Source organism: Primulina tabacum, chromosome 11 (genome assembly GCF_025594145.1).
Source record: "Primulina tabacum isolate GXHZ01 chromosome 11, ASM2559414v2, whole genome shotgun sequence".
NCBI classification, from domain to species: Eukaryota; Viridiplantae; Streptophyta; class Magnoliopsida; order Lamiales; family Gesneriaceae; genus Primulina; species Primulina tabacum.
Genome location: NC_134560.1, coordinates 39,717,197 through 39,744,287, shown reverse-complemented (window position 1 = coordinate 39,744,287; position 27,091 = coordinate 39,717,197). Strand labels below are relative to the sequence as shown.

General features: G+C 34.5%; 4 protein-coding genes across 5 annotated transcripts in view; 2 read left to right on the top strand and 2 right to left on the bottom strand.

Annotated features, from left to right (window-relative positions):
- LOC142517821 (uncharacterized) overlaps nt 1–27,091 on the bottom strand; it is a 50,949-nt gene that overhangs the window by 7,943 nt on the left and 15,915 nt on the right. The gene's annotated exons all lie outside the window — the stretch shown is intronic.
- Nucleotides 43–6,720, bottom strand: LOC142517822 (putative protein phosphatase 2C 60). The gene is made up of 11 exons (XM_075620283.1): nt 6,531–6,720; nt 5,855–5,979; nt 5,343–5,406; nt 5,108–5,213; nt 3,755–3,911; nt 3,416–3,541; nt 3,145–3,268; nt 2,801–2,877; nt 1,695–1,747; nt 1,360–1,414; nt 43–544 (listed from the first exon to the last, which is right to left on the bottom strand). Exons 2-11 carry the CDS (start codon nt 5,969–5,971, stop codon nt 344–346), a joined length of 1,080 nt encoding a protein of 359 aa, XP_075476398.1. The 5' UTR covers nt 5,972–5,979; nt 6,531–6,720; the 3' UTR covers nt 43–343.
- Nucleotides 9,664–22,052, top strand: LOC142517819 (protein RRC1-like). The gene is made up of 19 exons (XM_075620279.1): nt 9,664–9,860; nt 9,942–10,096; nt 10,454–10,536; nt 10,647–10,782; nt 10,950–10,995; nt 14,503–14,563; nt 14,640–14,795; nt 15,070–15,186; nt 15,300–15,465; nt 15,595–15,707; nt 15,889–15,960; nt 16,570–16,791; nt 17,609–17,667; nt 18,357–18,441; nt 18,606–18,743; nt 19,206–19,430; nt 19,526–20,289; nt 20,780–20,946; nt 21,411–22,052. Exons 3-19 carry the CDS (start codon nt 10,474–10,476, stop codon nt 21,713–21,715), a joined length of 2,895 nt encoding a protein of 964 aa, XP_075476394.1. The 5' UTR covers nt 9,664–9,860; nt 9,942–10,096; nt 10,454–10,473; the 3' UTR covers nt 21,716–22,052.
- Nucleotides 23,517–26,201, top strand: LOC142519265 (mediator of RNA polymerase II transcription subunit 30). The gene is made up of 3 exons (XM_075622228.1): nt 23,517–24,036; nt 24,289–24,386; nt 25,945–26,201. The coding sequence occupies exons 1-3, from the start codon at nt 23,607–23,609 to the stop codon at nt 26,041–26,043; spliced, it is 627 nt and encodes a 208-aa protein (XP_075478343.1). The 5' UTR covers nt 23,517–23,606; the 3' UTR covers nt 26,044–26,201.

The window sequence follows — 27,091 nt, the reverse complement described above, 5'->3', positions numbered from 1 at the left end:
AATTATTTAATATATTGCATATAGATAATCATAAAACAAAAATTATCGAGAACAAAAGGCTAAACCTCCATTCAAATTGTAACTTTAACTCAGATATCAACATTAGTGAAAATTCATCCATCACACAAACATGTCAGAAATGTATTACAGACCTCTGATGTTCGAACCTGTTGTTGAGTCATCTATGCAAATACTTCGTCGAATTCAAATTTAGTTTGAAGACAACCGGAGGAGTATTCCAGTTCGTCCTCAGAATGCATCTGCTCCAACCGGATTGATTGTACACTAACTAACTGGAACTTTCAAACACTAGAATCGAATGTTGCTTAACAGAAGAGGCAGTCTATGTTTCAGCCTCTGCTGGCTTTGAGTCGAGCTTTATTTCCTTAGAAGTGGAGGATTTGTCATTTGAAGATGTACTCGATGGTGTGATTTTCTTGAACTGCACCAGTATCATGGTCATGTTGTCACAGCCCTCGCCTCCAGCAGTGGGTGCCAGGCACCTATCGAAAACTTTTTCGCAGATAGCAGACAGCTTACTCTCCTGCACAAGCACGCGAAATATAAATGGGCTGAGTCTATACTCTATAGGCAAACATGGCATGGGATCCACATAGTAAGTTGAACACGTTCAAACAGATTTGTGAGAGTAAAAACCTAAGATTCCACCAAACCACATGAGAATTTCCTTCCCACAACATTTCAAGTAGAATGTTCAATTTACCATTCGGTGGGAAGACCAGGCTTTCAGCGGAGGGGATGCTTGTCGCCACTCAGTTTAAAACATTTTGAAATTTTAATCTGTAATACCCATTAACACCCCCTTCTCCGCCTGTTATTGTAAATATTGGGTTCGTCCCTGCCACACAAGAATGTTGCACTAGTGAAATGATATGATTTTAATCACAACATTGCAACCCTCACACAAAAGTTATGAATTACTAGAATGACACCTCTAAGTTCTGAACAGTGTTGAACTTTCAACTTTCGCCCCCCTTCCTCAATGGTAAAAACAGAGAACTCAATCAAATTATCATTCAACCTACAGAAACTGAATACACTGTGTGTCATTTAAGAAACAAACAAGACACCTGGCAGGTTTGTTTTTGCGAGCTATTTGGTAGAAACATATTTCTTTTGTGATAATGCTCCGTTACGAAAGACTCTAATCAAGTAAAAGATGGCACAATCAAAATGATACTTAGCAGAATAAAATGTTACACGTTCTTCTTGGAGTATGACATGCTCAACTCAATTATTATATCAACAAAAAAAAAAGGAACCAGAGAAAACCAAACAAGACTAAATGAGTTCAAGATTTAAGACTCGGAACATTCCATAAACTATCCAAGGACTTACAGATTTAAGCTGCTCACGAATGAAATCTACCAGTTGTTGGCTTGACATGCAATCCCTGGAAAGTATCAAGAATTAGCAACTTGACTGTGAAGACGTACAAAGTCTCGCATCAAGAATTTTTTGTTACATAACAAATTTACAGGACTGACAGTAAAATTAGGAGTCAGAGTGAGAAAAACAATAAAAACTAAAATTTTAGGAAGAAACCAACTGAAACAAGCTCGAGTTCGTTCTTCAAACAGTGCAGTGGACTTGAAAATTTTGTAACCGCGTAAGAGGATTGCCTTGAGCATCTAAAATACAGATTAAACAAAGTTTTAGTTCTTCGAGCATACCAAATGCCATCACAGGCAAGCACAATGAACTCATCGTCATCACAAAGTTCAACCTGGTTAAAAATTAAGAAAAGTGGCATCATTATTTCTATGGCTTACGATAAGCAGAACAGTTCTTCAGATTTCATTATGAAAGGTTCGGATAACAGAGCAATATTTAATTCTCCACTGCAAATTATTAGACCATAGTATATCTAGTTATATTTTCTACAATCAAGGCATGACATGTCCAAAGGCGCAGAGTCGTTCACTAGTTGCAGTACTGATCCATGACACCAAATAGGAGAATGTATGCTTGAACGTAGTTTAGTAAAAAGGCCAACCTAAAGGCTGATAATTACCAAACATGTAGGTAGAGAAGAACCAGTTCCATTTCAAGAACCAAATCCCTTCGAATTTCAGTACAGATCAACAAATGACAAAATGGTTTATAGTATAAATGATCCCAAAATTTATTCCAAGAAAACAAATAACCCTCCAAATGAAAAAAATGAATATTTCCACATTCTTATTCGTCCAAATTTGAATAAATGATCCCAAATTTCACTAAGGCACGGTTTGTTGCAAAGGATGACACATTGATTATTTCCAAGTTCTTATTTCATCCAGATTCCAGGGTTTGGCTCACGTTCTACAGTAATTTGAATTATACATCCTTATGTTATTCATATTTTTCAATTTATTACCCTATATTATACATCATTACATCTTACCTTGTTTCATCCCACGAACCAGGAGGTGACCAAGTATGTGAAATACAAATAACATAAAAAATAATTTTCAGCTCACTGAAATTATTGGTTAGAAAAAACTGTTGAATTCCCATGACCAAAATCAATTGAATACTTTTGGTCCCAATTTGGTTCATTAAATATTTTACACTTATCAGTTATCACGTATTCTGTAGAATTAAGTAAAGAAACAGCCGCATGCAAGAATTCAACAAATTGAAGTATCATGCCTGGTTACAACATTAAATTTCTGATAAAGTTTCCACGGTGGTTGTCAGCCTTTTGCCATTACAGCAAGAACAGGAGTCAAAACTTAATGTTGCATGCAACAATGAAAATTAGCAACTCACAATAGAAGACAATGAAATAACGTACTATATTTATATCTGGATTGGCAGTTACTATTTGCTTTTCGGCTGGCAAATACTTATTCTGCTTGAATTCCATATCACCTGCCGGATATTATAACTGGTCAATTATCCTTTCAAATAAAACAGGTAAATTATAAAAAACCATATATTTTTTCGTACTTTTATTTTATTTTAATTTTATTAACTATAATTTGTGCAAAATGTTATATTGCAGATTTTGTCATGGAATCGATAGCAATGTCCCAATAAAGGATCAAACGCATGGCCAAGCATAAGCGATTTACCAACTTTCAATGTTTTACAAAATTAAAATAGCCAAGAACAGAACCAAGCAGACTTATATAGCACCTATAGCCCTTGCAAGATTTAAACTGCCATTGACACGACCCGCATGGATGAAACCACCAGCTTTGAAGATTCTGTCTCTCTCAACCTCGAGGTCAGGCTTGTGGTCTCTTGAAAGGTTGTAAGCCTGAAGCAGATAGAAGCACACAATATTATCTTTTTGTCAAAAAAAAATTAAAAGGAGAAAAACTGGAAGTTAGGAGACATTGCAATTTTATATAATTTTGGAACAGTATAAACAAGCAATGGCAAAAATACTAATAGTACATTCTACCTGACCATTCCTAGAAATTACACAGCGAGAATCACCAGCATTTGCAACAACTAGCTGGTCTTTCCGGATTATAGCAACACAAGCAGTGCTTCCAGAGGTTGGTCCAGCAAAATCAGAATGTGGCCCCTGTGCATAGCAATCAACCAAACTTTAAAAACATATATATCAGAATACTGACACATCATCACCAGACTCAATTAAATATATAAATATCATGCTTATTCATTGCACTGTAACATGCAATGCAGGTCAAGTAAGTCAAATATGCAATGAATTACCGGATGCATTATTACAGACAAGGAAAGAAAATTTAGCTATTCTATTAGTGAATATGAGCACCTCCTCGAATGCCCAATCATCAATCTGGTCATTCTTTTCGCTCCCTCTTGGAGACCAAATCAAACCCTCTATCATGCCAGTGAACTTGTTCATTTTATCTCCCAGGACAGCCAGCTCCCTCCACCCTCTTTGCCCCCGCATCATCTCATCCATCCTGTATAAACAACAGAAAATGACACATTAAATGGAGAAAACACACAAATGAAATAAGAGACACCAATGCTTCCAGGCAAAAAGTTCCAAACACTCGCTGGAACTGCAGTCTAAGCATTAACTTCCAATAATTCGCTATGTTATTGCAGCATATCAGAAAAACAAACCAGTCATACCAGTGAGAGTTTTCTTTGAGAAAATGATGTACTATACAGCCTCTAAAGAGTTTACATAGGCTTAGTTACCAGCCACAGTCCCACAGTTTAAAAAGTACATGATGCATTTCATTGCAGAAATATCTGTAAAAAGAAATATTCAGGAATGCACAAATAACAAATCGACACATTCCACCTCATATCAAAAGCAGTATAAGTTAAATATAGTAAATAGAATTAAAAAATAATTTAAACATCATATGATGTTAACATAATGGAATAGAATTTGACCGTCCAGATATCCATCCAAGTATATTTCAATGTGGTGGAACGCCGCCTAGCACACATCAAAAGTGCAATAATTATCACCTGACTTCATGCAGAAAAGCTTAAATTATTAAGCATCTTAGGATCCTCCAGACTGTTTTTAGCTAAGAAAATTTCTAAGACTCTACTGGTAAACGAAGGGTCTCCTTTGCGATACCAACCGAATTTTTCATCGAGTATGTGAGTAATACATAAACGTATATTCGTATTGCATTTCAACCCAAAGAATTTTATGCGTGTTAAAAAAAAACTAACCAACTACAATTCTTGTCCAAGTGAACAAACATTGTAGACATTTCTAGCACCTGGATTGTTAAGAGTTACCATCTTTTCCTTTAATATGCAAAACAAATAGACAGATGACGATATTTTGCTTTCAGCGTGACAACATATAGTTTTCTCTCAAACACAATTGCTGTCAAAGAAAGGACTATTCAAATCACTTTTGGATCTTTTGCATGGATGTATATTCTCTGGCAAAAGCTAAACGCAGTCTGTCATGATTTTAGATATTGGCAGAAATCTTTGCGCGAAGCTTTTGTAAAAGTCGTGCATGCACGTTACACTTTTTAGGTCTGAAATTGAACTGCTGACACTTCGCATGGGCAGCATGGAATGAGTCTAAAAGTACATGCAATAAAAAAAACTTGCGCTGAACACATAAGATTTAATGAAAGTTGCTGATGCCAAATAATATAGTCAAATATTAATAACCTAAAAAAACGTTTTCTGGACTGAAGTTCCTATATCATCGGCTAAATATGCTTCCTGCTTGAGCATTTGCTGATGAAGGTATTTAGCACAGAATTTGGCAACCACCTTACCTGCGGAGGGAAATATACAAGAGAACCAAAAAAAAAAGTAATTATTTTCACATGGAAAATATTGAACAAAACATGAGTTATGAGAATATGTGAGTGCATCTACATAGAACTTGCTTACAATGAACTCACCTCCATGACCATCGTAAACACCAAAAAATGAAGTTGAAGCATCCAAATCAGGGATTGCAGCATGCTATAAGAAAATCAATGACATCAAATTAAGCAATAATTTAAACATGAAATAAAGGAGGATAAAAAACCAATCTTAATTAAAATATATACACCAGATAAAAACCTAACAAACAACACGATGCCAATCAAAGCAACTCAAAAAGAATAATGATGATAATATCGAACATATGTGCACTAGTATCAGAGCCCGTAATATCTTAGTACACCCAGACTTGAAGGATCTAATTTTACTACAGCCAATATCTTTATTTTTGCCTCCATACATCTATTTATTGCGGGGATGGAAAGAGTCTGTGTGTTCTTCCTCTCTCTTTCTCTATGCTATATGTGTAGGGGCCTGTGGGAGTATCTTCCCCCCATGTTATATCAAAACAAGTTAATTGCATCCAACAAAAAGCATTTGTAAAAAAGGGATCAAATCTGATAGAATTTTAAAATATATTACTTACAGCATCTTCCATAGTAGCACGCCACCCCTGCATGGAAGACAGACCAAACTTGAGCCTATAATTCTCACCGTCTTCAGAAAATTTCTCCGTTTTGGGAGTACTCAGGTATACACCCATCTCTCTAACTGGTCAGAAAACAGAAGTTACAAACAACTATTCAAATGAGCACTTCGACAAAAAAAAATTAAGAACATTGTAAATTCTTTTGGGTGATTGTGGAATCAAACACTTGACTTCCTGAATTCTGAAATATAGAATCCAGTTCGATACTTTCAGCAAATATCAAACAACAAGCTAACTTAAATGAGGTTTTTTTTTTTTGTTCATCGCAACCAGAATAGACATCAACTGACATTCAAGTGCAACGCCGAACATTCGGACTCAAATTACATTAATGCTACAAATAAATAAATTATATTTGTCGAGATCAATTCTTTAAATACTTCCATTTTTCTTTTCCATTCCTCTGGCATATGCCCAAAAATTATAGCCGCTTTTCATTGATGATGGATCTGTCACTATCCAGGGCAAAAATTATTGAAACACGGAAATATGCGATCCGCAACCAAGAAGCTTGAAGATTAAAGTTATTTTCAAGTAATCACTATTAAATGCGAGAATTTTCAGTAATCATGGCAAAATACAAAAGGGTTTATGCAGAAGCTTCTTCACATACTTGGCCGGCGGAGAGCACACCAATTTTCCAATCTTGATAGGAGAGGCGACAGCTGAAATTGTGATCTTGAAATTATCGGCCTTCCGAGAAATTCCAGAAAACTTCAGAGATTTGAAATAAAAAACCAAAAGGATATTATGAAATGATGGAAGAAGAATGGGGCTGCGGTCAGTTTTGCGTGTAAAGTTCCACTTTTTATCTTCTCTCATTTGTTTTCTTTTTAAATAAATTGCACATAAATAGAGTTTGATATTTTAAATAAATTTGTAAATTTTTTAAATATTTATTATTAATATATTTAATATAGAGTTGATTTAAAATTACTTGAGCTTTGTCAAGTCAAAAAATCCAAACACGACAGAGGTTGCATTGTATAGAGAATTTGATTTAATTGGATATACTTGCTTTTAAATAATGAACTAACAAATGAGTGGAAAATTCATCAAACATAGATTCATTTAGAATGCATTTTGAATGTTTGATTTGAATTCATAATAACAAATTAATCGATTTGTTTTGATAAATCAACTTGATAATGATTTCATTTATTTTTTAAATCATTACGTTGGATTTCAAATTCATTGTAGTATGAAGTTATTTTTCAATTTTTAAAAACTCTCACAAATCCAAACACAACTAGGAGTCTGTCAGAAACCGCTCATTGTCAATGCAACCTCATGACAACGACGATTACCCCTGCCCTCTTCTGTCCCGGACGTCACGTGTCCACCAGCTTCCGCTTGGTTCGTTCCGAACCACATCGTACTAAGAGCAGTCGGCTCTGATATCAAATGTAATGTCCTATATTCAACGATTGTCCTCACTGTACCAATATGAGTATTTCCAGCGTGCTTATATCCTCGCTCACACACATAATAGGAAACTTTCCAGTGGGTCATCCATATTATAATTGTCCCAAGTCAAGTTCTGAATAGTTTTCGTTTGTATATCTTGTCATTGTTTCATCGCTAGTTTAGTTGTTTTAAACACTTTTAGTTTATTGCTTCATGCTTGGCAATTCAATTAATTTCATCAGCTTCATATGAGAAAAAAATTCACTCAGCGACAATCATATAACATATTTACAACTTATAATATGATATGCTATCTGTGACGTCTGGGGCCGAAGAGGGCGAGGTGATTGCCGGTACCATAAAGTTGCACTGGCAATAAACTGCTCATGGCAGGCTTATAAGCGAAGAAAACATGAATGAACAGATCTCACACAGAAATGAGATGAATTCCAAAACTATTCAGGTATAGGAATGTGTAGTTGAAAATGACTTAAAAGATTTGATATGTATTACTCGTATAAAAAATGTACATCTTCTTTTCGGACGCTCGTTACATAAGAACTTCAAAGTTAAGCGAGAAAATTGAACAAATGATTATTTCCCATCTATTCCAGTCATGTTAAAAAAATTTAATAAATATGTGAGTTTGAGATATTTTTTAACTAAATTTTCATACAAATCATCAAAACAATATTCGACATCTTATAGTTATACAACATGCTTTCGACTATTGTATTTAATATAAATTTATAAAGTCATTAAAAATCTATTGACATTTTGAAAACATCTAGATTTTCTAACAATTTTAAAAAACAAGTTTGAATATCTCGCGACTTTTTAAAATTCTACAAAATTTTCTTTGGATACCACTAAACTTTCATAAAATATATAAAAATCTAGATTGAATACTCATAGGTTAGTTTAGTACATGAGATAAGAGAGAGATTGATAAATAATTCTCCTTATCCCATGTTTGGTACTTTTTTAGAAAGCTCATGATATTGATAAATAATTTTATATATGAATAAAATATCTCTTTTATGAGATGTAATAATTTTAATCTAATGATAAAAACACCACAAATGACTTAATTGCCCTCAATATATAAAAATCTTAAACTCTATTGTTCTCTTATTTCACTTGTAGGTAGAAATTCAAATCAAATAAATATTTTTATTTATTTTTATATATTATATAATATGATGATTATATAAATGAACTCGAGATAATTATATAAATGATTTGTATAAATCTCAATAAAATTATTAATATCACTCGATTAATCTTAAAAATGTATATTTGACTTGACTCTCAAAATTAAGGACTCAATTATCATATTATATAATATATAAAATTAGGTAAAAAAAATAAATCATGCAAGTACTGTCGGAGCATGAATAGATAAGAAATATGAACTCAAGCAACAACTTTGAAATTATAAAATTTATTATGATAAGGTTAATTTTGTCATTACAATCTAATATATAAATTTAATCACTCTTATTTAATAATACCAAATATTAAATATAATATTCTTCATCTTATTTATCATTATCTTATATTTATATTATATATCACATGTTTATCCTATCATATGTACCAAACTATGCATAGAGTCTTATATTCCATAAAAGTCATTAAAAGTATGAAACCAATATTCCCTCGTTGATTTTCAAATTAGGTTATGCTCCTAAATTAAAATACAATGAGATTTTAACTTATTCACGGGTATCGTGATGAACTTTCTGTTACAAATATTTTTTATAGTCGAAGAAGAAATTTGTTATAATTGAATCTCAAACAGAAAAAATTAAGTATTGGTATAATAGAATTTTTGCCATATTTTTTTCACACGAATATTTTTATCCTAAAAACAAATGCAATATTAATGTATTATATCTATCTATTCTATTTCTATTCTATTTTATTAAGGGTGAAGGCATGATAGTAACCACCTGGGAGACACCAACTTTTTCTTCCAACTTTACTCTTATATGATACTAATATTACACTTTTATTTTTTGTTTTTGAAATTTCAACACACAATTTTTTTTAATTTTAATAATTCAAATATCAATTTAGTTCATTCATAATTTGTCAAATATCACTTTAATCCATCGATAACGATAAAAAAGACTATACACACATGCATCGCGTGTATAAAATAACTAGTTTTTGTTATGCAGTAATAATTGTTCACAAGTTGAAAAACCGAATGTCGAGACATTTCACCCCGTAACAATAATTATTTTTGTTGTGCCCGTTAACCTGGATGTCTTGATCCGGGTCGGATCCCCGACTCGTCGTCAACGTTTACCCGTATAGTAGCACACCCTCTCCCTTTCAAAACGCGCACTCGTAGAATTACAGAAATAAATTAATCTCTCCATGCGGTAAATTCGGCTCTCTCCATGTACTAATGTCTGCGAGTGTATGATTGTACTTGAATTCACTAGCAAATATGTTTCATTTTTGTGTTCGATGTTGGAATATACTCGTTGTTAGGGTTTTGTGAGGAGTCAACTAAGACATTGAGGTATTGCATCTGAAATTAGTTAGAAAATGATTATTTTTACGTGGATGTCTGATTGATTTTTTGGATTTATGGTTTATGCAGCTCCAGGACTGTGCTATTAGAATCGAAATTTGGATTTTTATTGAATTTGGAATTCGAGCTTCAGTCAGTTTTACTGTCTAGTTTGCTTTGCGCATTAGTGGATTTAGAATGCAGTGTCTTCAAAAAGAGTTGTGTTTTTCTGGGATTTGATACTGGTATGTAAGTGCTCTTTTTGGTCATTAATGTTTGATTTTGTTGTCTCTCTTTCCGCTTTTTTTTCTTATGTGGTTCTTTTGATTGTTTCTGAATTTATTTGCTGTGTTTACTCCTTGATTATTATGATTTTTAGTGCCTATCACCTTACATCGATTGCAACACAAAAACTTAAGAGAAAAGAACAACAGAACAAATCTAATTCATCATGATCTATCAGTTACAACTCTCGGTAAAAAATATTTGGCATAGGTTTCATGATTTTTTTTTTTTTCAAATTCATATCAAAATTTTGTCATCAAAAAGTAAATTTTCCTTGTGGCTGTACTCAATGAAAGGTTAACATATGTTTTCCGCAGTTTAATCTTTTCTTGGTAAAATGAGTTCCCGTAAGAAGACACCTTTTCAGAAGCACAGAGAAGATGAAGAGGCGAAGAAGAAGGTATCTATATTGATCAGCAGCCCTTTATTTTTGAAAGGAATTTAAGAAATTTCTTCATCACGTTACTTGTATATTTCATTGTTAATTTATTTTCTTGATTTTTATTTCAGAGGGCAGAAGATGAGACAGCACGATTATACCAAGAGTTTTTAGAATCATTTCAAGCAGATGATACTCCGGGGTCGAAGGTTTTTGTTAGAGGTGGAACCATTAATCCTAATGACAGACATAAGAATAATTCGGAAGGTTAGTTGCCATCGATCATATTATATCTATTCTTAAACGTTATATCCTGGAAATAAGTTAATAAATAGTTTGTTTATCACACAATCTGGATAAATGAATGATTTATTCTTTTTCACATGGATGCATAAATAAAAACTCGGCCTTTTCTATTCATTCGCGGATGGCAGGTGGAAATTCCAAAGATGAGGGTTCTGGTTTAAAGAAAGGGAGTAGGTAAATAAATGCTTTTGATAAACTATGCTGCAATGCTCTTATGATTAGGATTTGTGATACGAGAATGATATGGTGATAATATCCGCAGATGCACACTGTGTTGATTGGGTTTGCAAGTTTAGAAATCCTAACGATTAGTGTCCCTGACCTCTTTCTAATGTATGTTTTTTTTATATTAACCATGTCTTTTAATCTGTCTGCCATGACAAGTGAACCACTCTTAGAATTATGTATATTTTTATAATTTTGTTTCTGAAAGAAGTTGCGCTTATAGCTGAGGTGTGCTACTTCTGCACGTGATGCCTTTGTTCACCGGCATACCTACTTTTTTTGTAATTCCTATTTCCTGTTAAAATTTGTCAATATAGTTGCATCGTACTTGATTGGGATTTTTTTTTCAGATTAGTCTTGCTAATTAGCTTGATTTGGTACTTCATTCATAGTGCATGACTGCACGTAGGCCATCTAGTTTGAATTTTACGTTCTCCTCAAGAACAACACCAACTGCACTTTGATTTTAATTTCCAACATTGATGTTCTCTTACATCATTCGTTAGTTCGTCAAGTGTGAAATTGGCACCTGATAGTTAATCGAAGACATAGTTACTTTCCCCCTTGCTAATCGAACGTTTTGGTTTCACCAAGAAGAGATTGTGATTTCATTGTATACGTTGTAAGCTTGGGATAACTAGCACAAGTGGATAAATAATTTATCTGGTATATTTTTGCTGATGCACGAACTATTGAGCACTAGATTTTAAGACCTTTTTTCATGGAATACAAGCTACCCACGCCATCAAGTCCATCTAGAAATTTAAATACTGTTCATGGGCTGTGATTGACGGCCCTACACCTTCCATGGGTACTAGCAGCTATTTTATATCCTTTTAATTCAACTCTCAACTCTCAAGTAAATGCTTTGTGCTAAACCTAGAATATCGTTTTGAGTATACGCAAATATAGTGAAGTTATTAGACTCATCAGATCCTTAGTATTTGATGGTCCTTGAGAAGATCTGTGCACCAATAGTCAGAAACCTGGATAGATCTCGAGTGATTTAATTCCTTTATAGTCTTGCTAGTTTCATTTTTGCTTCATTATTTTTTAAGGTGTTATCTTTATTCCATGTGTCTTAAAAAGTTGGGATTAAGTCCTTTGAGTGTTTTGAAAGATTTGGAGTTATCTTGAGTCAAGTAGGTTGTCACGTGTGATGCCAGTGGCATGCTGTTTCCTACACTTCATAATTATTATTTAACACCTTTTAAATGAGAAGCCATAGTGTTTATGAAATTTTAGATAAATTTGTATTTGTTCACATATGATTATTTTAAAACTATTTATTGAGTATTTAGAGTTAAAATTGTTGAATACTATGTAATGGCAGTGTACTATATCAAATTCATAAATAAAAGGATAAGTATGTCTACAATGGTATAAAATCTTTATCATTAGTATCATTTGGAAACTATATTTTTATAATTCGGAAAATATACTTCTTAATCTATTCTATTAATCCCAATCTTTTTAATTATACTAAAATTTTGAAATTGATTTATCCTATTGTATGTTTAGTTCTTTGGCTATTTCTCCTTTACTTACAAAAAACATCTAATAATATACTTTTGTTTTGATACCTATCTATTATTTTGATTTTTTCATTGTTCTTTTATAATTTTACAGCATTTTAGTGGATAAGTTCATATTTAAGTGATTTAATTAATAAAATGCATATGAGTTCTTAGTTGATTAAATATATATACATATTTTATTTGCGAATCCACTTTGTAATACAACAAATGATTAAATAATCGGCTAATTAGTATGGTTTTTCATTAATATAATTTAAATTGTTGCAAATCTAATAAATGGAGGTTAAACTGCAGTTGTCAAATTTACTATCGAGGACATTGAAAGGCACTCTATAGGTGCAATTTTGTGCATGATTGTCAAAATTCTTACAGGAATTTTATATCGCTAATGTACTTGTTGAGAGGACAAAAGCAGCCTAGGCTTGGGCAGATTTTTTATGTGGAATCTTACTTCAAATATTGGTGATTGGTGTGCTGGAATAATGAATTTGAGAAATAGAACTGTTGGTGCTTAATAGTTTACTTAATTTTTTAAAGATATATGAATGATTATCTTAGTTGTACGTGACTTCTCGAGAGGAAGCCACATCTAGATTGATATATGGTGCGAATTGCTAGAAATACTGATTCTTTAAGAACTTCCCACTCCATATGTGGAGGGTAATAGTGTGTCATGTTCTTGAAACCCCAATCATCTATCTATTATGAGGGTTAACAAATAAGATGGTGCAAATTGCAATACAATCAAAACAGGGTATTCTAGCAAGAATAGAAATCCCGGAGACAAGTAAAATTATCAACATATTCTTTACCATCTATTTTTTCCATTTCATTTAGTTCGTTTATATTATAGGATAACAAGTGGTTAGAAATCTTGGCGGAATTTCCACGTATGAAATTGACTTGAAATTGTGGTGGAATTTGGAGTGTGGAGTGTGAACAAAGATTTGGAAGAGCATACATTTAGATTATGGGTTATGATAAACTTTGCTTTAGCTTGTCTTCATTTCATTTGTTTATGTTCCATATTGTAATTAGCATTCCGACTTTAGGATTAGGATATCTATCTATCGAACTATATATATGCATGTATTGCCCACAATATGGCCCTCTTTCTTATACTATATTACTAGCTACCTTTATGTTGTACATTGGTGAATTCTAATGAGCCACTAGAATTGCCTTCCTTTTCTAACCTCTTTAGGGTCACAATAGAATAACTCTGACCAACTTCAGAGCCAATTGATCTTTACATACCTGGCATGAGTCATTCTTGCCCAAAGCTAGACGATTTAAGCTTTTATTCTCGCTCGCCTAGGTTGTGACTTTTTGATCGGATTTTATTTCACACTTATCTTGGCTTCTCTATGACTACAATGAAAGTTTTAGAGAAAAATGACTGTTGGACTATTTTCAACTTATAAGATACTAATGCCTCGAGGAAAATCGTGTTAAAAGTTTATTAAAAATTATATATATAAATACACAAACTTTGTTAAAAAATCAATACCCACTTTCCTGAGATCAACAAGTAATTTGCATATGCGTGGAAAATTCTTTTATTTTCATCATATGGTTTATACAGATCATTCCATGGGATATTAGAAGTAGCAAGAATTTTGCTCAAAAAAAAAAAAAAAGAAAAAGAAGTGGTGGCAAGATTTTGAACTTCCTATTGGAAATTTTTATGAGAGGCGAAAGGGCATGAAACTTAGATCAATGATTTTTGAAGTGGAAATCTGGGAAAAGTGGCTGGGCTAGTTTCTGATTGCCTCTTCTTTTATCCTTCTGACTATTGCTTTTGTATACTTTTAATTTTAATTAATTAATTTTCCCTTAAATATGTTGCCTTCTATGGCTTTCTGAGGACATTCTTATAAGTGGGATGTGTATTAGATCATTTTTGAACTTCATGCAGGTATGTTCCATCATTCATCCCACCTCCTATGGCATCAAAGGGTAAAGAATACGAAAAGAAGGTCAGTACCAAGCTGCTGTTTCACTTGTTCACCACTGCCTTCTTGGTAATGTTTCATGTGTTTGTGACAATCACAGAAGGAGGAGAAGCCAAAGGAAAAGGAAAAGGATAAGGGGAAGCCACGGAACATCGATAATTTTATGGAGGAGTTGAAGCAAGAACAGGAGATGAGGGAGAGACGAAATCAAGATCGTGAACATTGGCGTGATTCACGCCATGGTGACAGTTCTGCAGTATGTACTTCTAAAGTTTTTTTATTTCAAACGAAAGATGAAGGCTGGTTGCCGCATTTTATTTTACTTTTTCCTTGTTTTCTCCATGTATTGTTTCAGTTTTTTTTTCTCTTGACATGATTTGGTTCTTTCTTCGTGTTTTACTTATGAAGTGCAGTTTTCCATCTGCAACATGAGACTTGGTAGTTAGTGTGTGTTCTAATATAGCTCATGTGATTTGCTTTATATTGTTTGACTTGAAGTATTTATTTGTAATGACGTATGCCTTTCTCAGCCATCTAGTAGGTTTGATGAGCTGCCTAATGAATTTGATCCAACCGGAAGATCTGGATCTTTTGATGATGGAGATCCATTAACTACAAATCTTTATGTGGGAAACTTATCACCTCTGGTCAGCTTTTTATCCACTGCATTATCTATGCATGAAAATTTCAATTCCTGGCTTTTTACTCTTCAGTAGCTATTTACATGAGGATTTTTCTTTTGTATTTTGTTCATTGTCAGGTTGATGAAAATTTTCTTTTGCGAACTTTTGGAAGATTTGGACCTATTGCTAGTGTAAAAATAATGTGGCCAAGGACAGAAGAGGAACGAAGAAGGGAAAGAAATTGTGGCTTTGTGGCTTTCATGAATAGAACTGATGGTCAAGCTGCGAAGGATGAAATGCAAGGTTGTTTTGTGGCTCTTCTTTTGTATTTCAGATAATGTTGTGTGTAAGGATAATAATAATTTAATTTTGATGAGTTTGGATGATAACTTTAATTTTTTCATTGAAACGAAAGAAATTTTTATCATACAGGAGTGGTGGTCTATGATTACGAGTTAAAAATGGGGTGGGGTAAATCTGTTTCTCTTCCTTCACAAGCACTCCCTGCTCCACCCCCTGGACAAATGGCCATCAGGAGTAAAGGGGTCAGTTAAATCATTTCTTATATCTGATCAGTTGAGCGGACAGTTATTTTCCTTCTCATATGAGTGTGTTGCTTGACATCAGTCATTCAACAAATAAACAATTGCGGTGTAAAATTTGTGTTGCTTTGCCTTTTGCTCTACACAATTCTAAGAAAGGTTAAATCTTCCACGTTGTTATCAGGGTGCCACTGTCATCTTGTCTGGCCCTTCTGGCCCTCCAGTTACTTCCGTTCCAATCCAGAACTCTGAGTTGGTAAGCACTTTTATACTTGTTGCATGATATTTCTTGACAAGTAAATTTCATGTGTGGATGTCGTGAACTGGGGTGAAACTCCAGTATTGGGAGAGAATTATTGATTTGTATTTCAAAAATTTCATCTAGTATAAATTTCTATACACCTCAGGATTCTTTTCTTTGAATAAAAGTGAATTGTTTTATTAAGGAATTTAGTTTTGTGCTGTGAAAAAACTGGGCTGAACTCCTAGATATGATGACTGTATTACTCTATATCATTATTTGCCCGTAAGATGAGAGGTATTGCTTTGCTGCTGATGCCTATATTCCTCATTTCATTGCCAACTACCTGCTCTGCAACAATCTAGTCATTCCTAAAATGTGAAAACAACTGTTTCTGGTTAAGAAGATAACATTCATATCATTTTCGATATCCTGCTCACTTGCAATAGCACAAGTTAATAGCCATTCTCTCAGTCACTCAACTTTCAGTTCCATGAATCCATTACTGGGAGGAGATGAAAACAGGCCCTCCACATTCTAAAACAGTAGCTTTTCTGGAATTCATTATGACTTCAATCAATGTTTACTATGGTTGCTCATATATTTTTTTGATTGAATGTGTAGGTTCTTACTCCAAATGTGCCTGATATTTGCGTTGTTCCTCCTGATGATAATCATCTCCAGCATGTTATAGATACAATGGCTCTATATGTTCTTGATGGGGGTTGTTCGTTCGAACAAGCTATCATGGAACGAGGCCGAGGAAATCCTTTTTTCAGTTTTTTGTTTGAGCTTGGTTCTAAAGAACATACTTACTATGTTTGGAGGCTTTATTCATTTGCTCAGGTAAGTTAGTATAGATCAGGAAATATATGTTGGGTGCCGGCTTCTGGTCAAAAAGAGTTTGAATGGCTAGCCATTATTGTCCTGCCGAGCTGCAAATTTACTGCTTTTGTTATTATCTGTGCTACAGCCATTCTTCAGAGGATATGACATACAGAGTTACTAAAATTTATTACGGGCTATCATTCTAGTGCAAAAGCTTTTATTACATGATACTGACTAAAACTCACAGGGGTTTAAAATGGTTCTTGTTTTGAAAATGAAAGATAATAATGCTACATTCTTTTTTTGTGAGAAGGGGAAAACCTTACCCATTTGCATGAATAAATTTGAGCGGAATTCCATTTAGTGCAGATTAAATCACAGATAACAAGTGAATGGTCCATGTTTTGAATGATACTTTCAGTCTCAATTTCAACCTTATTCCACTCTCTTGCTGACAAGGACCTAATGTCTTTTTTCGAAGTGTACCTGAAGTCCTGAACTGATTTCTTTGAACAAAATTTTATTTCTTCCCAGCATACCCCTTTATTAGGTTACACGAGGTTATCAACATGGCCCGGTCTTTATTTGAATGTATGCATGGAAAAATAAAATTTCCAATTAAGCTTCATTTAGCCTTTTTTATTATTCAAGATAAAGGCTGCTGTTTCTGCCAGTGCCTACAAAATAAAATTATAAAATAGATTTATAGTACGACAATACGTGGTCACATCATTTCCTGTATTCACTTCCACGTGCATGCTATATCATTTTGTTCATTATTCTTAGCAAGTTGGGAAATGTATAACACTCTTACGATAAAGATCTCCAATTGCAGGGGGATACACTTATGCGATGGCGAACAGAGCCTTTCATCATGATTACTGGTAGTGGAAGGTATGCCGTATGCCAAGTTCTATTTATTTATTTTCAAATGAACTCGCACAAAATTTGTTTATATGTCACATCTTGAGTTCTGGATCTTATTATGGGATGATGGATTGGAAAATTCTCGAAATCGAAAGTGTTTCTTTCTTGTTGGATTTTCTTCTCTTTCGACCTATGGTGGGTTGTTGGATTGAAACTTGCCAAAGAGAACATCTTGATCTTTTAGCAAAATACTTTTTTGTATAGAAGACTTACATTGACAATAGTGTTACAACTAGAGTCCTAAGAATGAAGTGAACCCGATTCCTTATTTTTTGATTTTCTTTGTCTTGAATTTGCCATGTGTGAAGCGTCGGTAAACAATGGGGCCATGGGCAGCCTGGACTTTTTTTCTTCATGTGCATGGTCACGTGTGTGGCCCTTTTATTCTATCACAAACATCTGTCCCTTCTTGAAGAACACATGAACCTTCTTCATTGTTTTAACTGATTGAATGCCAAACACCTGATTATCTTTGTATTGACTGTTGTCAAATAGAGGGACACATCCCATTAATTGGGTACAAATTTTTCCCGGATGATTTACAGCAATTAGGAGATAATACCTTTCTCCTTTCCTTCTTTTTGTTTCTTTTCATTCATTGAATCTGATGGTTATAAATAATAATTTATATCGACATTCTCATCTTTGATCTATAGATGGATACCGCCTCCTTTACCAATTGCAAAAAGCGCAGAACACGATAAAGAAGCTGCAAGCACTTATGCTGCTGGGAAAAGCAAAGTACTCTCTTTTAGTTTTTATACTTGAGGAACCATGTTGTAAATGGCGGTCGAGGGCCGCCTACCGCTCGCCCATTTAGAACACTATTGTGGAGTTTATGTTTTTTTAAGTTAGGTTCTAATTTTGTGACTATTTACTATGGTTTCATGTTATGATTTTTACAGCGTCTGGAGGTGGAAAGGACCTTGACAGATGCCCAAAGAGATGAATTTGAGGATATGCTGCGTGGATTAACATTAGAAAGAAGCCAGATTAAAGATGCTATGGGTTTTGCTCTGGATAATGCCGATGCTGCTGGAGAGGTAATTGGATAAGCTGCAAGTGTTGATAGACTAAATATGTTTGACACAACTTCTAGCAAATCTTTCATGGCCAGGGTATGGTAGTCGTGGCACATGTTCTCATCCATGAAACCATTGCTTGAAAAACAAACCAACAGAGTTGGTACAAACCAGATAATATTTTTGGAACAGTTTTTTCTTGAGTATACTTTCTTGTTATATTTACCTGCATTTAGCTCTACTATAGGTGGGCATAATTTGTATTCTCACGCGCACTAATGCTCTCCTCCATATTTAATCAACCAGATATGAAGATTATTCAACTTAAACTTCAATTTTTTGACTGTATTTTTGTTGGCTGAAAATCATGAAATGAAAGTTTAACAAAGCCTTGAATTAACATATAATCTTTAGTCTATTCGTGTTCTTTCTAGCCTTTGCACTGAAGTATTTTTCTTATTTATTTGTATTTTTGCATTCTAGATAGTTGAAGTGTTAACCGACTCCATGACCCTCAAAGAAACTCCAATTCCAACAAAAGTTGCAAGACTCATGCTCGTTTCGGACATCCTTCACAACAGCAGTGCTCCTGTGAAGAACGCTTCTGCTTATCGTACCAAATTCGAAGCAGCTTTACCCGATATTATGGAAAGCTTTAATGACTTGTATCGTAGTGTTACTGGACGGATCACAGCTGAGGCTCTCAAGGTAGTCATGCATTCCAACTAGTTTTCTTACATATATCGTCGATCTTTTGTTTCTTACCTTATTCGAAGCTAAGATTTCTTTCCTGACAATTTCAGGAACGTGTCCTGAGAGTTCTTCAAGTATGGGCTGACTGGTTTCTTTTTTCGGACACTTTTGTGAATGGATTGCGAGCTACCTTTCTCCGTTCTGGTAACTCAGGTGTGATACCTTTCCATTCTATTTGTGGTGATGCCCCTGAACTTGAGAGAAAGTCCGGTTCTGCGGACACAGGTGATGTGGAAAAGATTAATCAGGATACCGCATTGGCCATTGGTAAAGGAGCTGCCACGAAGGAGCTTTTAAGTTTGCCCCTTACTGAGCTGGAAAGACGATGCAGACATAATGGACTTTCTCAGGTTGGTGGTAGGGAAATGATGGTAGCACGGTTACTTTATCTGGAAGATGCAGAAAAACAGAGAGGTTATGAGATAGATGATTCAAATTTGTGGAGAAACCCAAGTGGACAGGAGGGTACAAAACTTGATTCGGGGAAAATGTCGGGGTGGATTAGTTCTGACGAAAATGGTGAGCAGTCAAAAGAAGGGTCAGTATCATTGCCTCCTTCAGATCCTTCTTTGCAGAAGGAACTTATCTTTACTGAAGAAAAACATGAATCCGTTTTGCCAGCTTCTAAGTGGGCCAGAGAGGACAATGAAAGTGATGACGAACATAAGAGGAATGTGCAAGAATTGGGCTTAACTTACTCATCTTCTGGAAGTGAAAATGCTTTCGATGGTCTTTATAAAAACGTGGAAGTAGATCTTACTTCTGATGCTAGCAATTCAGCATTTCTCAATGTTGGGATGAACGAAGAACAAAGGTACCACTATACTAGTTTCACTCAACAAGGCATACTACCCTGATGGCTGATGTTAAGTATGGTGATCTGATTTTTTCATGCTTTGGTGAAACTAATCTGTTTTATAGAATCTTGGAGTATAGTTTCTGTCTCTTTTGTGTCCTTTTGCTGCTGATTATAGAATAATCAAGATTGCTACTTGGTTCGCGAAGAACTATTTGTACGCATTATACATCTCCAGTTAACTGCAGTAGTGAGATTAAAATAGTTATTTTTTAACCTGTACCTTTTGTGGCACCACTTCGGAAATATACTTTATCTTGAGGATGGATGTAGTAAGTTAGCTTTGGTGATGTTAATTGATTTATATCTTCTTGCATCACATGTTTGATTCTTTTAAAATTCCATCCTCGCCATTTAGAAATACTATTGAAAAAATCTCACACATGTTTTACTTTTGATTGCTTTCAGATCCTTTGCAAACGATAACATGGTGTTTTCTGTCTCACAGACAAAAATTAAGGCGCCTTGAGGTTGCTTTGATGGAATACCGAGAATCTCTTGAAGAGAAGGGACTTAAAAATTCAGAGGAAATTGAGAGAAAAGTTGCCATCCATCGTAGACAGCTACTATCTGAATACGGTCTATCTGATTTGCATGCAGATACCTCCGGCACAAGTAAGTTACAAATCTTTGATCCAATATTATAATCTTGAAGAGAAGGGACTTATAATTCTTTAGTTGTATCATATGTAAATTTATCAAAGTTATGCTGTTAGAAGCAAATCTAAAGTGTGGATACTCAGACAACGGTAATCACATTCAGGGGCCATTGAAAATAAAAGAGGAAATACGAAGACACGGAATATTGTAGTCTCAATCTGGCTTTATCGATATAGCAGATTTTACCTAGATGTTTCTAAGCTATTGTTGAAGACTTGATATTTCAATTTACTAGACCTTGTGGGATGTTGAGAGTCATTGCAAATGTTTTCCGTGAAACTAGCACCATCGAAGTGTTGGGATTGGCCAATTTATGGTGAAGAAGTGTATTTCAAACAATTATCCTAGTTGTCTTGTATTTATCTCGAGGTTAGGTTTGTAACTACTAGTGACATAAATTCTCAACTTTGTCACTGCAGAGAGGACCTCTTCGGAGAGGAGGGACAGACGGGATGACTCCTACGAACCTTTAAAAAAGCACCACCGCGGCCAAAGCAGAAGTGAGAGCCCTCAACAGAAATCATCCACGCGCGAGAAAGAGAGGGAAAGTGATACGAAAGGGGATAGAGACAGACGACGTGACAGGGAAAGAGGCCATGATCTGGAATCTGAACGTGCAAAGGACCGAGCACGTGAGCGGGAGAAGAATGGCAGCAAGGAGAGGAATGACCATGAAAGGGACAAGGGACGAGATAGAGATAGGGATAGGAGGAGGATGAAATGAGGTTGTTTTAACAGATGCTCTTGTGCTGGTGAAATGGTTATAATTAGCATCAATCTTATCTTTGGATCAATTTTTTTCTTCATGTTCTCTTTCAAGAATCGAATCTATGTTACGTTAATTGTCGACGGGGAACCATGGAGTGTGACTGGAGATAGAAGCAGTGGAGAGAGCGAGCAGGGCAAAATTATGCTCTATTTTAAGCAACAAAGTTGAAGGTGTGATGTATTATAAATTGCTCCTTTCTCCGTTCTTGGCTATTCTTGGTGCTATGTATGATGATGATATTATTCAAAAGTTTCTTTGCATAATCTAAATCATGATTTTATCTGGTTGTGTATGTGATCCCTATCAAACAATATTGTCATGTTTTTTCCCCTCCCGACAAACTCATTATTTTTCATTTGGTTTAATATTTCTCTATTTATTTTTACCATTTTCTTATATTTTGGTCCAATAGATTGTTAATATATGTACTTCAAATACTTTTCCAAATTAAATCCATCGTTCCAAACACAATAATGTTGTATATAAAAAAATTAAAATACTATTTGTTTCGTGTTATTCATTATGTTTTCAACGTAGCTAGATTTGTTCATTATTCTGCGGTGACAGACTTGAACTTAACCCATGAATGATTGTGATTCATGGATTTTTTTCCCCAAAAGGACTTAATATTAGGTTTAACTAACTTGGATATTTAATTAGTTTCATTTCATTTAATTGCATTTGCATCACAATTCTGCTATTGCTCACACTTGTTGGCTGTGGATGCATTTGAATAAAATTGAAAAGACGGTGCAATTTCTGAGACGACATTTGTTTGGCTTTAAAAGGTCTCTACACTATGCTGAAAAAGAAAGAGTTGTCCATAAAAAAATTAGAGAACACCATGCATGGCGGCAGGGATTAACATTTCATTTCCAGTTGGTGCATCTTTCTTCACAGTAACTTACCAACCGGACAGGAGCATGTTACGTTTGCTGACGAGAAATGATTCCAGTGGAGATGATGCTGTTTCTCCGATGGCGGTGGAGGTTCCAGACGCTGAGAATATCTGTTGTAAATATTGAGAAAGCTTTGCGTGACATTGATAATTAATATACATGACATTCATTTTCATCGATATTTATTCTAATCTTTTTATTTTTCCAGAAATCCATGACCCAGAGCTTTGATATTCTACTCCTCAAGACTCCCTTATGATTTCGACTATAGTCGTTATGAACGCTCTTCGATTCACAAGATATTAATTGATTATTTATAATTATTTAATTATTTTATATTTGTCTCAAGCTTAACAAAAGATTGAAGTTATAAATCGTTATATTATCTGTGTATATGAATTTATAACCATCATATTTAGGACACAGTGTGGTACATTCTGAATGATGAAGATCCGATTTGAACATGATATCAACATGAATAAGTTCTAGATAATCAGTGTGAGATTTTTCTAGTAATTTGTTTCAAAATTATAATATATCGATATAGATTATATATTGGTTGATTTTGATCGTTGACTAGTTTTAATCTCATTATTTATTATATCGGAGATTATTAAAAGAGTAGGTCTTTCATAAAACGGTCTCACAGATTTTTATTTGTGAGACAGATAAATCATATTCATATTTACAATAAAAATTAATATATTTAACATAAAAAATAATATTTTTTCGTTGTGACTCATATAGAATATTTATTTTACAAAATTGATCCGTGACACGTCTCACGTGAGTTTTTGTGATATTTAAAAATTGTTGGTATGGTTTTATTTTGCTTGATTTGAAAACGATTCTTTTTTTTTTTAAAATTTTCGGTTAAATTAAAAATCCCAACATAGTGCAAACTCCGATGCATTGCTCTACCACTAGTTCTACGGCGGCGCCTGAAAATGGAAGAGAAACCTTCTAGGCTGAGTTCATCCCCCACCTCCACCAACTACATCAACAAGTCCACGCAGGAACTGGCTCTCGAAGGCCGCAAACACCTCGAAGAAACAATCGACGCCGCTTTCTTAATCCTATCGGCCATGAACGATGAGCTCTGTAACCCCTCCCTCTGGTCCACCACCAATTCTGCTTCCCTTCCTCATAACACCACCACCGGTGCTATTATGAGCGGCGGGCAGCATACCAACGGCGACGTGTTGTCGGACTCTTCGTCATCTGCTTCTTCGTCGGCTTCTGCATCTCAGTCTCATCCAAATAATCATAACTTCGATAATATTGGCGGTGGCGCTCTCGATGATGCTCGGCTTCAGTACAAGTCATCCGTCGCTTCTCTTCGTTCTATTCTCGTCGCAATTTCCAATACCCAGAAGGTACATTTTTGGAGAGAGGGCTTTTTTCTTAATTTAGTTTCGCTATTTGCTTTTGTCATTTCACCTTCAATTGAATTTTCTTAGCACAATGCAAGTTGTCCCTTTTCAAATAATAACACTAAAGAAAGGTTTTTGAAACTGAATTTGTGAAATATTGTTGAATTTTGTTAGTTCTTGCACTCAAACTTGATTTTAGCCATTTGCATTTCTTGAGTAATTATGAATGATAAGACAATATTCATTTAACACAGACCAAAGCCTGCCGAAACAGTTCCGGTCAGCATTTCCACATCTCCAGCTGATCAAACAGAAATAGACACGCTTGAAGGGCATGCGGATACTTTGAGAAAGGTATAATAATTCATCCAAGTAGTAGATATGTTGGTTTATTTTATCTAGCTTGTTGTTCTAGTGAAATGCATTACCAATTGGAGTATTGGGATTTGGGGGTTTAGAAATTAGTCTTAAACAGAATGATTTTTTTCTTATTTTGTTGCTGTTATACAAGTATATGAGGATCAGGCGACCAAAGAATGGTGGTAAGATGTTTTTTTTTACCTATACGCCTACAACCCTGAAAAAAATGACATGCTAACGCAAGTTGTTTTGTTAATTAATAGATGACAGTCGATAGTTGACAATACCCTTTCCTCTTAATCTTGGTGCCATCATGTTCATTTTACCAGATTTGGTTCCCTGAATATTGTCTGCTTAAGCTTTTATTTTGAAATGTATTTGCTGAAGGTAACAGGATATTATGAAAGATGAGACATGTATTTGTTCTAATTGTCCTAAAGTATTGCTACTAAAGGGTACTTGCATAGTTGCATTATTTTACTTCAGTATGAATGAAATTTTAACTTATATTTGTTTACATACTGTTACGACCAATGGAATCCGGATATCTCCACACTGGTATGATATTGTCCACTTTGGGTTTTAATACTCATGATTTTGCTTTTGGAACCACCCAAAAGGCCTTCATACCAATAGAGATATCATTTAATCTTTATAAACCCATGATCTTTCTCTAGATCTTCCAACGTGGGACTTTGGTTGCATCCCAACAATCCTCCCCTCAAACGAAGTTCCACTATTATTCTCATAGTCCGAGCCTCCCCTCAAGCTTTATTCGTCCTCCAATCGAGGTTACTCCACTTCACTGCGTTGGAGCGCACGCCTTACATGAATACTGGGAGCATAAACCACCACGAGAGTTTAATCAAGGATTTTTACCAGGAGCCCTCACCTCCTTCGTTTAGGTATCGAAGATTCTATCCACACGGCTCGATCTAAACCTGACTCTGATACCACTTGTTAGGACCAATGGAATCCGGATATCTCCACACTGCTATGATATTGTCCACTTTGGGTTTTAATCCTCATGATTTTGCTTTTGGAACCACCCAAAAGGCCTCATACCAATGGAGATATCATTCCATCTTTATAAACCCACGATCTTTCTCTAGATCTTCCAATGTGGGACTTTGGTTGCATCCCAACACATGCGATGAACTAACGATCACGTCTCTTGTTATTTGTGCATTTGTGAAACTACATTTTGATATTTTTGTAACTTTGAGGTTGATTTATGGCGCGCATATACACGAAGATGTCTAAATACAAGATTTTATACTGGCTAAACGATTGCTGCAACCTTTTTAGTTCACTGGAATTCCAATAGTTCTACCCCTAAAGTTGGTCCAATTATCCCTCTGCTTTCCGAAGGCTAATAGAGCACTTGTTTACTGAAATTTCATCGGAAACAGGGAATTTTTGACTTTTGAGTGCTATTTGTTCTCACCAGGGTCCAGCTCACTTATCGCTACTCTGTTGCCTTGTTTGCACCAGATATATTTTCTGCATCATACACGATTTCACTCACAACTCTGATATTTTCGAGTTGTAGGAACTTGCGAGGAAGAACAAGTACATCAAGGATATGATCAATCATCTCCGTGATCTTGTCGCCGATTTATCGACATGGCAAAGTCCTTGTTCTGTATGACTTCGAATTTGATGTTTCTTACTTTGGACGTTGATGTTATCATTGTAAAATTAGCAGTGATTCGTTCACGAGTGTTTTAAGTATTTTGTCATTCACACTTTGGACTTGGGAAGTTTTGGTCAGTTGATGTATACAATGCCTACAAAGAGTCTCAACTATCGAATATTGTACTACTAAATATGTTTCATGCAATCACACAAAGTTTTTAATTACATTTAACATTTTCGAATTAAAAGTAGAATATATGTAAAAATCAGTACTTAGCAAAATCGTCTACTCATATCCACACGTGAAGGCAAAGAAAACTTGGAAACTCTATTATGCATCACATTGTCTAACAAAAATTGCTAGTGTCTAGAGTAGATTTTTAATGAGACAATATCAATGTTTTATATTTGTGGGACGGGTTAGTCTGATCTATTGTATGAAAAGTAATATTTTTGACATTAAAAATAATATTTTTTCATGAGTTAGGTCGGGTTCGGAAATTCATCTATCAAATTTGTTCTTGAGATGATTTTACGAGAGTTTTTGTATACATTACAAAACCTATTCTTGTTCATCCGTGTGGTTTTATTGTAATTGATATTTATTTTATTTTAAGTAATTAATTAATTAATAAAAATATTATGGTTTTATGATAATCTATGGTATGATATTGTAATTTTTTTATTCCACATTGGGCAAAATAAGACACGATGAAATATATATTATACAATATCTATTATATCAAACAAAAAAATAAAGCCAATGTAAATTTATACAAGCACATTAATTTACTGATCTTGTTTTCTTTTTTTTCTGAAATAAATTGATAAATATGTTCGAGAGATGATCCCAGAAATTTGTCTGAATTTTTTTTATTTTATATCCCAATTTAGGCAAAAACTTGTGTGAAACTGTCTCACAGATCGTATTTTGTGAGACAGATCTCTTATTTGGATCATCCATTAAAAAGTATTACTTTTTATGACAAGAGTATTATTTTTTATTGTGAATATCGGTGAGATTGACCCGTCTCACAGATAAAGATTCGTGAGACTATCTT